We start from the raw sequence: 15527 nt of genomic DNA on the forward strand, positions 1-15527 counted from the left end.
TAGTTGGTTAATTTTAAAAGTCCCCAGATAGGATGATTTGTTTAAAAATATTGTCCCTCCTTTATGTCTTTTTTTTGCTGGACCTTATAGAAGCTTTTGTAGCAGCAGCCTTTCTAGGTTTAATACTGGGGATGGGATTTCAGTGCATATAGATTCAAACCATTTCCTGTTCTTGGCGTCTATTCTGTTGTGGTTGAAACTGATTATTCAGCTTCCTTTTTGTGCTGTCATACCCTCACCATTATAGACTGTGTCCATAAATCACATAAGATACTATAGAAGCAGTTGCTATTCGGTTCTAAGCCAGAATTTTGCTAGCCAGAATTTTTTATATATTTAATTGTGTTGCTTTTGTTTTTGTTGTTTTTTGTTTTTTTTATATTTTTTGTTTTTTATATATTTTTATTTTAAATCTGTACATTTATTAGATTATTGCACAGGTTATAATTTCTTTTTTTAATTAATTGCAGTTTATTCACTTTGTATCCCAGCTGTAACTCCCACCTTCAGCCCCTCCCAATTCCATCCACCCTCTCTCCCTCATCTCATCCCATGCCCCTGCCCAAGTCCAGTGATAGGGGAGGTCCTCCACCCCTTCACTCTCTTTTCTTCTTCTTTTTTATCTGTATAGTCCTGGCTTTCCTCAAAGATGTTAGTAGTTCACGCGGGTCTCAAATTTAGAGATCCATCTAACTCCTGGCTCCAGACTGCTGAGATTAGATTTACATGGGTCAACATGACCACCAGGAGTCAAGTCCATTGCAAAACACATGAGGAAATTTATTCGCATCTCGGGCTGGAACTTTCACACACATCAAGGCTTTGATATCCAGCAGAGAGCACTGAGCTCTGGTTTGTGGGTGATTTATAGGTCCCAGTCCCTCCCAGTGCACCCAAAGCAGGGGATTCTAGCCTGTCAAGCTTTTAGTGGTTAAAACAGAAAAGGGGATGCTACATTTCAGAAACGGTTCTGGCTTTCTTTGTTGCCAGGGGAATGGCGAGTCTTGGGTAGTGGGTGCTATTTTCAGGGACAAAGCTACGAGTTAGGGGCCATCCAGGCCAGTTTCCTGGCAATGATAGCACTAATGAGTAGCAGGGTCAGCTCTTCCCTGCAGTTGGCTGGATCTGTCTAGAAGCAGCTAGGTCAGCTGGCCTGATATGTTTTAAATTTTTTAGCTCAATAACCCAAAAACCTAATTTTTAAATCTCTGGCCTCTCATGTTCATGTTTAATTTTTTTGAATGAATATGAGTATTTTGACTCAATGCATGAATATTAACCTCACGTGTGCCTGATAGTCAGAAAATGGCCTGAGAACTCCTGAACTTGGAATGATGGGTAGTTGTGAACCCCCTGGTAAGTACTCAAAATTGAGTCCAATTATTTGCAAGACCAGAAAGAGCTCTTTCCTGCTAAGCCATCTCTCAGGCACTATGTTGCTTGTTTATGGTCAACATTTATATTGCTAATATTTTTATCTGCCTATTTGTAACTGTTTAAACATGTATTTTCTTTTAGTAAGATCTTTTTAATGTTTCATTTTAAACTGAGGCACTTCATGGTTTCTATAATATGAATACAGAATTAGAGTAAATGTATCATTCTTTGTAAGAACTTCAGTAAAGACCTCTGAGTTCACTTTATGTGCTGGGTAGGTTTGGAGGGCTTCCCTTTCCTGAGGAATAGGGGAGAGAGGAAAGAAGAAAGAGGGATGGAGGGTGGGACTGGAAGGAAAAGAGAGAGGGGGCTACAGTCAGGATGTAAATTGAATAAATAAAAATTTAATTAAAATAAATAAAACCTGAGCCTTTTTTTTTTCTTCATTTGACTGATTTTTGCAAAGGAGTCAGGTTATTAGTATGTACTTGTGGCTGAGCTGGAAGTGGTCACATCCATACTTGCATCCAACTCAATGAGATACACCTGCCTCTGCCTCCTGATTGCTGGGATTAAAGGTGTGAGCCAATACACCTAGCTTTCCCATTATTTTTTTGTTGTTAGTAATTGGCATATGATTTTTCTGATGTTTTCTCAATACTGTTGATCTGTTTGCTTTTCTCTTTATGTCTGTTAATTGGCATTTCTCTTGCAAGGCTATATCCTTTTCAAGAGGCACAGAAATGACAGAGGTGAACCTCATTCAGTTTCCTTTTAAAATGACTTGATGATTACATTAGAACTTCTGTTTCAGTGAATAAGACTGGGAAGCAACAGAATTAAATTACCATATTGTCAATGAAGTATACATTTATGGTGTTGTCAGTATTGTGATTTCTGTTCTGCATATGTATGGCATATTTTAGGATGCAGTGACCTGTGAAGATGTGCGTGTGACCTTCACTCAGGAAGAGTGGGCATTGCTGAATCCTACTCAGAAAATTCTCTACATAGATGTGATGCTAGAGACCTACAGCAACCTCACTGCTATAGGTAAGCCTGAATTTTCCTTTGTGCTTTAAAATAAGAATACAACTGGTTATTGATTTCTTGGTTATTGATGCTCTTCTATAATTTCAACTGAGAATGAGGAAGAATGATGGGAATAAATCATGCATGGTTCTAAGGTCCACTGAAGATAGTAACTTAAATTTTGCCTAATTGTATTACTCATACATACATACATAATCTAAATGTATTAACCATCTATTTTCTTGTACTATATTCTAGGCTACAATTGGGAAGACCATAATATTGAAGTACATTTTCAAAGTTCTAGAAGACATGGAAGGTAATTTTCATGTGTGTACTGATACAAATATGCCTTTGAAAAATTTTTACTGTGTCCTGGAAGTTTTAAAGAAAAGCAGCAGGGTAAAAATAATCATTGCTTTAAGTGTATTGATGATTATTAAATCCTTATAAAATCATTTTCCTCAATGTCAGGTGTCTGATTTTTGGTTATAAGGCATTCCTCTAAGAAAGAAGACCAGGAAACAGTGCCTTAACAGATATCTCTGCCCCATTAGAGCTATGCTGTAGAACTGCCAATCTTGTAGTCTAATACCACTCAGAAACTGTAAGAGGTATAAACCTTGAATATACTTCATAAGTATATGTCCAAAGCCTTCTAATAAACAAATACTTAATAGTAAAGCTGGTGTTACTCATATACTTGTAGTAATGTTACTAAGTTTAGGAAGGGGGTGGTTTATGAGAATCAAGAATGTTGTGGAGAAACCTTAATTCCTATATCACATGTTTATAACAAACAAAAAAAATATTTGAATGCAATGTGGAACCCTTTCATTTGTTATGGTTCTTTTAATAGGTATATCATATATTACAATTGATACAAACCATGTGAGTATAGGGACATTGGAAGAAGAAACATACCTCTCTCTCCCAGAACAATTAAAAGATATATAGAAGCCCCCACTTTGTATAGACTTTCTGAATGGGACATAAGTTACAATTGATTTTCTAACTTTATTGGGAATATACCCACAAATTTACACTGAAGAAAATTCCTGAGTACAAAGAATATGGAAATTCTTCTGTTTGTCCTGGTTTATTTTGCAAGTATAGTATGATTCACAGTACAGGAATATTTATGCATACAATCAGTGTGGTAAATCGCTTAGTTCTTTTAGTTCTCTTAGTTCTTCTAGTCCTTTTAGTTCTCTACAAAAAGTCTCATGTAGAAAAGAGTACAATAAATATGAGCCATGTAATAAATGATTTTACAACCCATAATGAAGGAGAACACCATGAATACAAACAAAGTGATAAAACCTTAAGATGTGCTTCCTCTTTACAACTAGACCAAATTAAATAATAAAAGATAAAAAGGTTCATTAGTTAAATGAATGTGATAAAATTTTCACATGTGCCAATTATCTTTGCAGACATGAAATAAGTCATACTGGAGAGAGACCCTATGGATGTAACCAATGTGATAAAGCCTTTGTGTGTCACAGTAGTCTCCAAATACATAAAAGAACACATACTGGAGAGAAACCGTATGAATGTAGTCAGTGTGGTAAAGCCTTTTCTCAACACAGTCGTCTTCAAAGACATAGAAGAACACATACTGGAGAAAAACCTTATGAATGTAAGCAATGTGGTAAAGCCTTTGGACATCCAGGTAGTCTTCAAAGACATGAAAAAATTCATACTGGAGAGAAACCTTACAAATGTAATCAATGTGATAAAACATTTTTACAACACCATAGTCTCCAAATACATAAAAGAACACATACTGGAGAAAAACCCTATGAATGTAACCAATGTGGTAAAGCCTTTGTGTGTCACACTAGTCTCCAGATACATAAAAGAACACATACTGGAGAGAAACCATATGAATGTAATCAATGTGATAAAGCCTTTTCACAATACAGTCATCTCCAAAGACATAAAAGAACACATACTGGAGAGAAACCCTATGAATGTAACCAATGTGGTAAACCCTTTGGATGTGTCAGTCATCTTCAAAGGCATGAAAGAATTCATACTAAAGAGAAACCCTCTGAAGGTATTCGATATGATGAAGCCTTTGCATGTCACAGTCATCTCCGAATACATGAAAGAACACATACAGGAGAGAAACCCTTTGAATGTGACCAGTGTGGTAAAGCCTTTGCATATCATAGTCTTCTTCGAATACATAAAAGAACACATACTGGAGAGAAACCTTATGGATGTAAACAATGTGGTAAAGCCTTTTCACAACTTGGTACTCTCCAAATACATGAAAGAACACATACTGGAGAGAAACCCTATGAATGTAAGCAGTGTGGCAAAGCCTTTGCACAACATAGTCATCTTAAATGGCATGAAAGATATCATACTTGAGAGAAGCCTTATGTTTTTATTTAATGTGGTGAAGCCTTTGCACATTTCTATAGTCTTCATCATCATGAAAGTAGTCACACTGGATAGAAACCCTATGAATGTAAGCAATGTGGTAAAGCCTTCACCACAGTTATCTCTGAATGCAGATGAAAGGACGTGCTAACAAATGTAATTAGTTTTATGGGGTCAGCTTAAATCCAACCCAACTCAAACACTGGGTCAATGCAGTTGACAAGGATTTATTGTAACTCCTTACTCATCTGTCAGGGACACAAAACAGACTTGGGAGCTGAACTGCAACTCCCCTGCCCACTCCCCACCCTCTACCTCCAAGAGAGAATGTTACAGAGCTTTTAAACTTGAAAACCACAAACATCTGTGCCAAGTTATAATTACATTTTTCCACCAATCAGGATTTAGGGAGAGGGACTTTCCTTATGTGGTTGATTTGTGTCAACTGATAGAGACTGTAGGTTATACAGTATACCCAATCTAATCCATTTGTTCTTTTGTGATTAAGAAGTCATTAGGTTCTGTTAAATAAATAAATAAAGGATCAATAACAAGAAGCTTTTATTGAGAGCAGTCATGTTTTGGGGAACAGAAGCCGTGTTTAAGCTAGTCATGTTTTGGGGAGCAAAAGATGAATAACAAGCTTGTCAGATATTGGGAAGTCCCCAGGTCTTCTGGGGCCTGAGAAATTGAACTTAGTTTCATCCTATGATTAAATAGAGTCTGAAAACAAAAAGGCAATACTTAGGGCAATTTTCTTTTGCATGTTCCTAACATTTGTGTATTATAGTCATCAAATAAATAACACACATTGTCATATAACCCTGCAAATGTAATCAATGTGATAAAGCTGTTATTGAAAATAAATGGTATCAGCCAAATAATGTTTTTTATTAACCCTATAATTATGGCAATATCATTTAACCCGCTATCACAATAAGACACAGACACCAGTTAGATTTTATAATTGCTTTATTACACCTTGGCTGGGCATATAATTCCACCTACATTATCTCAATAACCTTCCTGTCTACCTCCCTGCCCCCGTCCAATGCCATCCACCTTAACCATTCCTATTTGGCCTATTTCCCATCCATAATTTTATAAATACTTGTTTATATTTCATCTGGTTTGCTTCCTCTATCCACACCATTCTTGGAGTCCTTCCTCCTGGCCCAGGTGGTTCTCTCTTCACATAACCCATGGTGGCTTCCTCCTCATCTCTTCCGGTTTTTCTGTTTCCTTCCCATGATTCTCCTTTTCCCCAAAGCCTGGGAGCCTTAGCCACCCCCATCTCCTTTCGCCCTGCCCAGGTACATGTCTTTTTTTATTAACCAATCAGGAATAAATTCTTAGGCAATGTTAAAAACAGCAATACTTGGAGTACATGACAGTTTGCTCATTAACAGTAAGAATCTTGGGGGGGCAAGCAACAAATACAAAGCACCAGACCATACTAAAAAAAAAAGCCTTTTTACAACACAGTTATCTATGAATACATAAAAGAACACATGTTGGCGAGAAACCCAATGAATGTAAGCAATATGGTAAAGTCTCTTCATGTAACAGTAGTCTTTGACATAATAAAAAGTCATACTTCAGAGAAGCCCCATAAATATAGCCAGTGTGATAAAGTTTTGCACATAACGATATCTTTATATAAGATAAAACCTTTAATATGATGTAATCAATCTGTTAAGGCCTTTGCATACAATGATAGTTTTTGAGGACCTGAAAGAATTTATACTATAAGGAATCTGTGACTATAAAGAATTTGATAGGATCTTTAGCCAGTACACATTCAGCTACAAAAGATTATTGATTCTGGAGAAAATATCAGTCAAGTGTCAGCAATATATTCAAGCTTTATGCTGTCCCTGTTTATTTTGTTTATACCTGAAAACTCATATGGACAAAGCTCTATGAATTTAAGCTATAGGTTTCATAATTCTCTTCAGTTACATGAAATAGCTCATCCAGGTATAAAACTTTATGGGTGTGCATTAGTGCCTTTTCTGTTACTGTGATAAAACACAATGTCTAAGGCAACTTATGAAAGGGTTTAATTTGGCTGATAGTTCCACACAATGAAAGTGGCAACACAAAAAATTGTCACACATGGCAGCTAAAGCATGAGGCTCAGAGCTTACATCCTCAACCTGAAGCATAAAATAGAGTGGAAACTAGGAATGGTGTGTGGATATAAACTCTCAAGTCCACCCCAAGTGACGTATTTCCTACAGCAGAGCAGGATTTCCTAAATCTTCCCAAATGATAACACCAACTGAGAAGGATAGATTTCTCTGAATTAAAGACTAAATTCTCACTTTCTGTTGAGTGAACCAATTTTTTTTAAATTTATGATTGTGAGCTTAGACTTTAATGGCTGACCTATCTCTAGCCCAGCAGTTAAGAGCTCTGGCAGCATATGGTATATACTCACTTATAAGTGGATATTAACCATATAGTATAAACATACTAAAATCTATAGTCCTACAGAAGCTAAACAAGGCTTACTCCTCATTCAGAAGGGTAAACAGGATAGACATCGGAAGTGGGAGAAAACAGGGAACAGTACAGGAGCCTTCCACAGAGGCCCTCTGAAAGACTCTACCCATGAGGGTATTGAGTCAGATGCTGAGACTCATAGCCAAACTTTGGGCAAAGTGCAGGGAATCTTATGGAAGAAGGGGGAGATAGAAAGACCTGGAGGAGACAGGAGCTCCACAAGGAGACCAACAGAGTAAAAAAAAAATCTGGGCTCACGGGGTCCTGCAGAGACTGATGAATCAACCAAGGACCATGCATGGAGAGGAACTGCTTAAATGTAGCCCATGAGCAGCTCAGTCTCCATGTGGGTACCCTAGTAAAGGGAGCAGGGACTGTCTCTGACGTAAACTCAGTGGCTGGCTCTTTGATCATCTCCCCCTGGGGTGGGGTGCAGCCTTGTCAGACCACAGAGGAAGACAATGCATACAGTCCTGATGAGACCTGATAGGCTAGGGTCAGATAGTAGAGTAGGATGACCTCTCCTATCAGTAGACTAGGGGAGGGACACAGTGGGAGGAGCATAGAGGGAAGGGAGGATGGGACTGGGAGGAGGGAGCTACAGCTGAGATACAAAGTGAATACATTGTAATAAATAATACCAATAAAGAAAAAAAATTTAAAAAGTGCTGGCTTCTGATCCAGAGGTTCTGAGTTCAATTCCAAGCAGTGTGTTGGTGCCCAAGAAGATTAGATCTTTGGATCTTCTTGTAGCAGGAATTACAGGAAGTTGTCCAAAACCTTATCTTAGTCCTAGGAATGAACTTGTCTTAACCTCTTGGCCATGTCTCTAGCCTTTCAGATGTTTTTAAAGCCTTTATATATCACCCTGATGTCAGGAAGTAGGAAAGAACTCATACAAGAGAAACACTCTAGTCATGTAAATGATTTAACACAGACTTTAGACATCATAGTTGCCTTTGGTTTCAAGAAGAAAACTCTTGTTTCATCTTTTTGTTTCCATCATAGCCTTGAATGAAGTAAATTATTTACCATGTGCACTTAAGTGTAATGGTGGAGACCAACAATTGTGGTTGTAGTTTATATTTTGAAACATTTGGATTAGATACTAAAGTTTGTTATATGTGTGGCATATCCATTTACAGAAGTTTATTAGGCTTTACTGATATTCCTTCTGTGGCTTCTGTTCATCTTCTATTGCACTTTCACTTGTTGATAGGCATTTTTATGCTGCAATGTATAGAATGGGATCCCTGTCACCTAAGTGGTCCATTGTTCATTCATGTATCGGGCAGTGTGTGGCCACACTTTTCAAGTAAGATTGTCTGTGAATGGGGAGTGGGTAGTTAATTTTTTTTTTTAGACTTTCACAAGATCCCATGAAGTGTTGTTTTGTTATCCAGCTTTGCTTGGGTGTAATTAGTCTAGGCTACATTTGACCTCTTGACTTCACATGTCAGCCACCTGAGTACAAGTCTAGTTGTAGAAGCTATACCCCCAATGTGTCCTGTTTTGTCAACACATTTTAACAATGTTAATGTTAAAATTCTTGATAGAAGATAATATAGGAAATATTAAATACCTCATATGTTTATCCAAAGCAACATTTTCATCATTCTGGTAGAGATGCAATGAAGTAGTATAATCAGCAATCAACTGCATATCACACAATACAGTTTGATTGCTCTGCTTCTTCTTGTTCTTATTGGTTACTATTTGGTACTTCATCTTGAAATACTGCCTTCTATGGGAATTACCTGGAGATAGTTGATACTATAACAGCACTGAGATTTATTTTAAAAGAAACATTTCTGTTGTGTGTATGTAATGTTATTATAGGGTTTTAAGCCATGACAGATATGGCTTGGAAGACAACTTTGTGGGGTTTATTCAAAGTTATTTATTTTATGTATATGAGTGTACTATCTTCATGTATACCTGTGTGTCAGATCATATCAGGTCACATTATAGATGGTTGTGAGCCACCATTTGATTGCTTGGAATTGAACTCAGGACCTCTGGAAGATCAGCCAGTGCTCTTAACTGCTGGGCCATCTCTCCAGCCCTACCTTGGCTATTTTTATATGATGATCAAGGTCACATTGCCAGCTTTGCACACCACAGACAACTCCCACTGAGTCATCTCACTGATGATAAAAAGATTAGTTGAAACATTATATAAGTAAAATAGTGTCTTCTTTTTAAATTGTGAACATATTTGTTTCTAAGATTGTGGAAACCAGGACAGTTTGAATAATAAATCTTATTTGAAAATGGAAATTATATACTGATATTCTTTTTATTGGAATGTATTAGTTTATATATAGGAGTTAAACACTTGTTCATATCACTCTTTTAGAATGACAAATGAATTCCAGAGAACTGTCTCAGTGGTTAAAGTTGGTTGCCGCTAAGTCTGATCACCTGAGTTCAGTGTCTGGGAGACCCACATTATTCCTATAATTTTTTTTTCTTTTATTTCTACAGTTGGGTTGTGCCATATGTACACTCACACACCAGTATATACATAAATAGTAAGTGCCATTGAGGTCACTTAAACCAAATTACTCCCTGGGTTTTATTGCTAGAACTCAAATAGGGTAAGTAAATAATAGATAATTTGTCCACTCACTGCCACATACACATGATGGCATAGGCATATACACCCAAATACAGTTCAAACATTCTGAAATGGATGAAACTAACACATCAAAGAAAATAAGCCAATTATTGAGAACATATAAATTGAATTGCCAGTTTAAATTTTATTGTTGTAGAATTTCAAGGAGTATTACTATTAATCAAAACAATGAAGGTTGCTTTGTAAATCTTATTTTGTGCTTTCTCTGATTAAAAGATGGGTCCTTTAAAAAAATGTATCTCAGCTGGGCTTAGAGGTACATCCCTGTAAACCAGCTCCTGTGAACCATTCTTTGAGTTTGTGGCCAGTTTGGTTCACATAGTGAGTTCTTAGACAGTCATGGCTTTGTAGATATATCCTGTCTCAAAAAGGTTCCAAAATGAGAGTATGTCTCAAATTATGGAATTGTTCCTAATATAATCTGGCTTCTGATTGGTTTCAACAAAACCTTTTGTTATCTGTTGTAGTAAATAAAAATAAATGAGTATTAAGCTATATAATGTTTATTATTAGCCCTATGATTATTATGGTGGTAATATCTAACCCACTATCAAAAATAATAAGACACAGACACCTGTTAGATTTATAATTGCCTTATTTACCTTGGACTGGGCAGATATTTTCCTTACACAGTCTCAATAGCCTCACCATCCATCTTCCAGTCCCCATCCAATGCCATCCACCTTAATCCTCCTCACCTGGTCTACCTTCCATACATAATCCCATGGTACTTGCTTATATTCTTCATCTGAAACTTTTCACACCATTATTGGAGTCCTTTCTCTCAGGCCACGTGGATTTTTTTTCCACACTAACTCATTGTGGCATCCCTCTTCTTCCTCTCTTCCCATCCTTCTGTTTCCCATAATTCTCTCTTGAACCTCAAAAGCCTGGGAACCTTAGCCACACCTACTCCAGTCTGCCCTGCCCAGGTATAGACTGTTCAATAAACAAATCAGATATGTCTTAGGAAGGTTTACAAAACAAAATTAGGTGTAACCAGATCTTAAGGGCCAGTAATACGTATCAGACCAACCTCTTTACTCACATTAAGAGAACTGTGTAAACAATAAAAATCAGAAACAATGAGGAACGGCCATTCACTGAGGGATAGAAATTCATTGAATCCTTCAACAATCACCTATCAGGGACTTCATCACCTAAGGAGTAATGGAGCACCTTCATCCTCTGCATCATAATGATATACATGCCTTATAGGTGGGCATGTCACAGATAACTCCATTCTTTTAATTGGCTTAATAAGGGTGAGTAGCTGAGCCTGCCTGGTTAGGCTCTGATCCTAATTTCAGTAACAGAAGAAGGCTCCCATCAAATACAGCCCTCCTGCCTTAAACTACACTATCTTTCAACTATGAGAATTGTTAGAATTTTTTCATCATTGAATCTGTTATAACACATCAGAGAACTTTGGCAGAATTCCTTCTGTATTCTACAGATGGTGAAACCCAGGCTTTTAGAATAACGTGGTTTTGCAATATAGTTAAATGTAACTGCCCGTCTCACTCTTCCCATCATTGTAATGACTCACTAAATGAAGTTGAAGCCATCTAAGCCAGGCATGGTGATACAGCCCTGTAGTCATAGTGCTTAGAAAGTAGAGGCAGAAACTTCAGGATTTCAAAGTTATTCAAGGTGAGAATGGTCAATGGTATGGTGGGATGCCATACGGAACAAAGGTTGTCTGATTAGTTCAGGCCAATGTCCACAGTCTTCTCTGTAGCTCCAGAACTTCAGGGCAATGGCACCAGCAAGTGGTAGCTGACATGTTCACCACCCAGTGTAATATTTCCTGCCCAAGGCAGCCTACGTCGCTTCAGGGTCAGATTCCTATTAGTCATCTAAAGAGGGGAACTCTCCTACAAGTCAGAGAAATAACATCACACAGGAATGGGCTCCCTTATTGCATATCCAATGGAAAGTGTTCAACCCTAAAACCCCATACACACAACCAACAGAAATAGACTTAGCAAGTTTTATCCATATATTTGCACCTACTTAGTCACACATACATTAAAGGAAGAAATTGGAAGGGAAGACTTTGGGAAGGGATGGAAAAAAAAGACAAGAATCACTTAAAGAAATGTTCGACATCCTTAGTTATTATGGAAATGCAAATCAAAATGACTGAGATTCCATCTTACACTCAGAATGGCTAAGATTAAAAACTCAAGTGACAGCACACGCTGGCAAGGGTGCAGAGCAAGAGGAACAGTCCTCCATTGCGGTTGGGATTGAAACCATATACAACCATTTTGTAATTCAATCTGGCAGTTTTTCAGAAAATTGGTAATAGATCTATAGTAGATATATTAGTATATATAGTAGTATAGTTCCCAGCTATACTACTCCTGGGCATGTACCCAAAAGATGCTCCACCATACGACAAGGACACTTGCATAACTGTTCATAGGAGCTTTGGTCATAATAGTGAGAAGCTGGAAACAACCTAGATGTACCTCAACCAATGAATGCATAAAGAAAATGTACATTTGCACAGTAAATAAGGAAATCTTGAAATTTGCAAGCAAATGGACAGAGCTAGTAACTATCATCCTGAGTGAGGTAACCCAGACTCAGCAAGACACACATAATAAGTACTTACTTATAACTGGATATTATCCATAAAGTAAAGGGTAATCAGACTACAATCCACAGACCAAAAGATGCCAAGTAACAAAGAGGTTCCAAGGGAGGATGCTTGAAACTCAGAAGGGGAAATAAAATAGATATCTGGAAGTAGATGGAAGAAGGGAACTTGGTGGGATCAGGATAAGGAGAGTAACAGGGGAGCGAGCAGATCATAAAAGGAGGGAAGGCTTCTGAGAGTCTGTGGAGGTGACCTTAGCTGAAACTTCTGCCTTCGGGGGAAACAGAACCTGCAGAGGCCACCTCCGGTATCCAGGCAGGACTTCTGGTGGAGGGAAGGGGACACCAACCCACAAACCTTCGACCTAGCTGACTTATGCATGTACTGTGTGAGGCTCATGCCTATAATCCCACACTAATGGTACATGTGCTGTGTGATGTCTGTCCCTATAACACTGCAATCGTTGCGAGTGAACTATGCAAGTTTCTAACCAGTAACTCAGCACTCACTGTGCATGTAATGTAGGAGTTTCATGCCTATAAGCTAACATTCATAGTGCACGTACTATGGTAGGCTCTTTGTTGTAACTGAAGACTCATGGTGTGTGTTCAGTGGTTGTTTGACAATCTGTAATTCTAGCAAGCATGGAATCTCTTGTGATAATATATCGCTTCAAAATAGGGATGAATTCACTTTTTTTGCTATTTGTTTTCCTGTAATTTTATTATATTGTCTTATTGTTTAGTGAGTTTCCACTCTATTGGAAACAAGTGGGGATAGTGGATGGCACTGTCTCATTCATGATTTTAATGGAACTGCTTAGAGGTTTTTTTCCTTGTATGAAGATACACCTTTTATTATGATGTGTTACATGCCTTCTGCTACTGTACTTCCCAGAATTTTTGTCATCCACATATGTTGGATATTGTCAAAGGCCTTTATACACCTAATGGGCAATCATGTGATTTTTCTTTTTATAGTTATTTGTATGTTTTAGTACATTTGTTGACTTACATATGGTAAATAGTCTCCATATCTCTGGGACAAATCCAACTTTATTCTGATGGATGACACATTTTTCATTGTCTTTTACAATACTAAGCCTTTATTTTTGTCTTTGCTTTAAAACAACATGTATTTGAAATGAAAATAGAATTATGTTGCTTCCACTATTAGTTTTCCTCCTACCAAGTCCTAGACTCCAATTACTCAATATAATGCTTTCAAACAGTATGCAGGCATGTGTCAAAAAGACTCTCTACAATGACAAAGTAGATATCAAGTAGACTTTATCCCTAAAATGCAGGGTTTTTTTTTTTTTTCAATTTAAGCAAGCCAATAAATGGACTAAAAGACAAACATCACACGATCATTTCAATAGATGAAGGAAAAACTTTTGAGGACATCCAGTGTGGCTTAATGAAAATGCCCTAGGCAATGTATAGATAGGGGAAAAATACCTCAGCAATAAAGGTATATATAAGAAACATAATCAACATCATCCTAAACAGAGATTGAAGCAATCCAGCTGAAGTCAGAAAGGTGACACGGATGTCCATTATATCCACTAACTTATAATACTGTAGGCTCTAAATACCAGCTGGGGGAATAAGGAAAGGGAAGGAAATTAAAGGAATGCCAATATGGAAATAAAAAGTCAAACTGCCTCTATTTGAAGATAACATGGAAATCCTGAAACTTCCACAGGAAACTTCTAGAAACAATAAGCTAATTCAGTAATGTGGTAGGATACAGAATAATCTTGAGCAAATTAATAGTTTTCCATACACAAAAACAAACGTACAAAAGAGAGGATGAATACAATACCATTTACAATACCCTCAAATAAAATTAAATAAACCTAATCAAGGAAGCGAAAGACATCTATGATAGATCATCTAATGCTCACACACTGGTGGAGTAGGTAATGTAAAAAATTGCCATTATATATAAAGGTAAATACAGACATAAAAACAAATAGAGGTAAATTGAATACCCAAACACAAGTACATGTAACCTCATATCTGATAAAGATGTCAAAAACACATGCTTGAGAGAAAACAAAACCAAAACCAAAACCAAAACCAAACCAAAACAAAACAAAAAACCTTCAACAAATGGTCCTGGGAAAACTGGATGTCCACATGCATGACAATAAACATGTTTTTAAAATGTTAATGTTAAAATGCCAGATAGAAGATTGTCATAGACATTAAATGCCTTGTGTGTGTATAGAAAGGAGTATTTCCATCTATTTAGTAGGTATGTATGAAGTGGGATACTCAGTAATCAACTGTATATCTCATGACATAACTTGAATGTTATGAATACGTATATATTAGTCAATGCTGCTTCTTCATGTTCCAATTACACATGCATTTAGCAGTTCATCTTGAAGTACTGCATCCTAAGGGAATTATCTACAGATGCCAGATAATGTAAACACAATGAGATATATTTTTTAAAAACAATTCTAGTGAATGTGTGTGCATATGTGTGTAATGTGATTATGGTCATGTAAGTGATGCCATATGAAGAAGAAAACTTTGTGGGGATTGTTTTGCCCATCAGTATATTGTGATCAAGGCCAGATTGCCAGCCTTGTACACCACAGTCATTTTTTTCCCAATGAGGTGTCTCATTGGTGCTCAAATGAGATCATTAGAAACATTACATCAGTAGCATATTGTCCCCTAGTCATACAGTAAACATATTGTCACCGAAGGATAGAAGAACACAGGACAATTAGTATGATAAATCCTATTTGCAAGTGAAAATGATATTTATATTGCCATATTTTTTATTTTTATTTTGTTATAGTAGCAATGTTACTCTGTATGGGTGAACATTAAGGTAGAATGGTAAGAGGAATGGTAAAGAGAAAGTTATATGGACCTCAAGAACAGGTTACTTACAGTGCCCACCCTGAAATTCAGGGTGCTTTTTTTTTTTTCCGTTGCTCATTTA

General features: G+C 37.0%; 1 protein-coding gene across 1 annotated transcript; it reads left to right on the forward strand.

Moving 5' to 3' along the window:
* Window positions 1-2323: 2323 nt before the first annotated feature.
* LOC129677232 (zinc finger protein 431-like) lies at window positions 2324-4865 on the forward strand. The gene is made up of 3 exons (XM_055607893.1): window positions 2324-2430; window positions 2668-2728; window positions 3846-4865. The coding sequence occupies exons 1-3, from the start codon at window positions 2397-2399 to the stop codon at window positions 4789-4791; spliced, it is 1041 nt and encodes a 346-aa protein (XP_055463868.1). The 5' UTR covers window positions 2324-2396; the 3' UTR covers window positions 4792-4865.
* The last annotated feature ends 10662 nt before the right edge of the window (window positions 4866-15527 follow it).

This window comes from Psammomys obesus, unplaced genomic scaffold, assembly GCF_907164565.1.
Source record: "Psammomys obesus unplaced genomic scaffold, mPsaObe1.curated_primary_1811, whole genome shotgun sequence".
Classification (NCBI taxonomy): Eukaryota; Metazoa; Chordata; class Mammalia; order Rodentia; family Muridae; genus Psammomys; species Psammomys obesus.

What these genes read in the sequence shown, in the direction of transcription:
- LOC129677232 (XM_055607893.1), top strand. Translation starts at nt 2,397, where the DNA reads ATGCTAGAGACCTACAGCAACCTCACTGCTATAG. An exon ending in CAGCAACCTCACTGCTATAG is followed by an intron (nt 2,431 to 2,667) that starts GTAAGCCTGAAT and finishes ACTATATTCTAG; the next exon opens with GCTACAATTGGGAAGACCAT. An exon ending in AGTTCTAGAAGACATGGAAG is followed by an intron (nt 2,729 to 3,845) that starts GTAATTTTCATG and finishes TTATCTTTGCAG; the next exon opens with ACATGAAATAAGTCATACTG.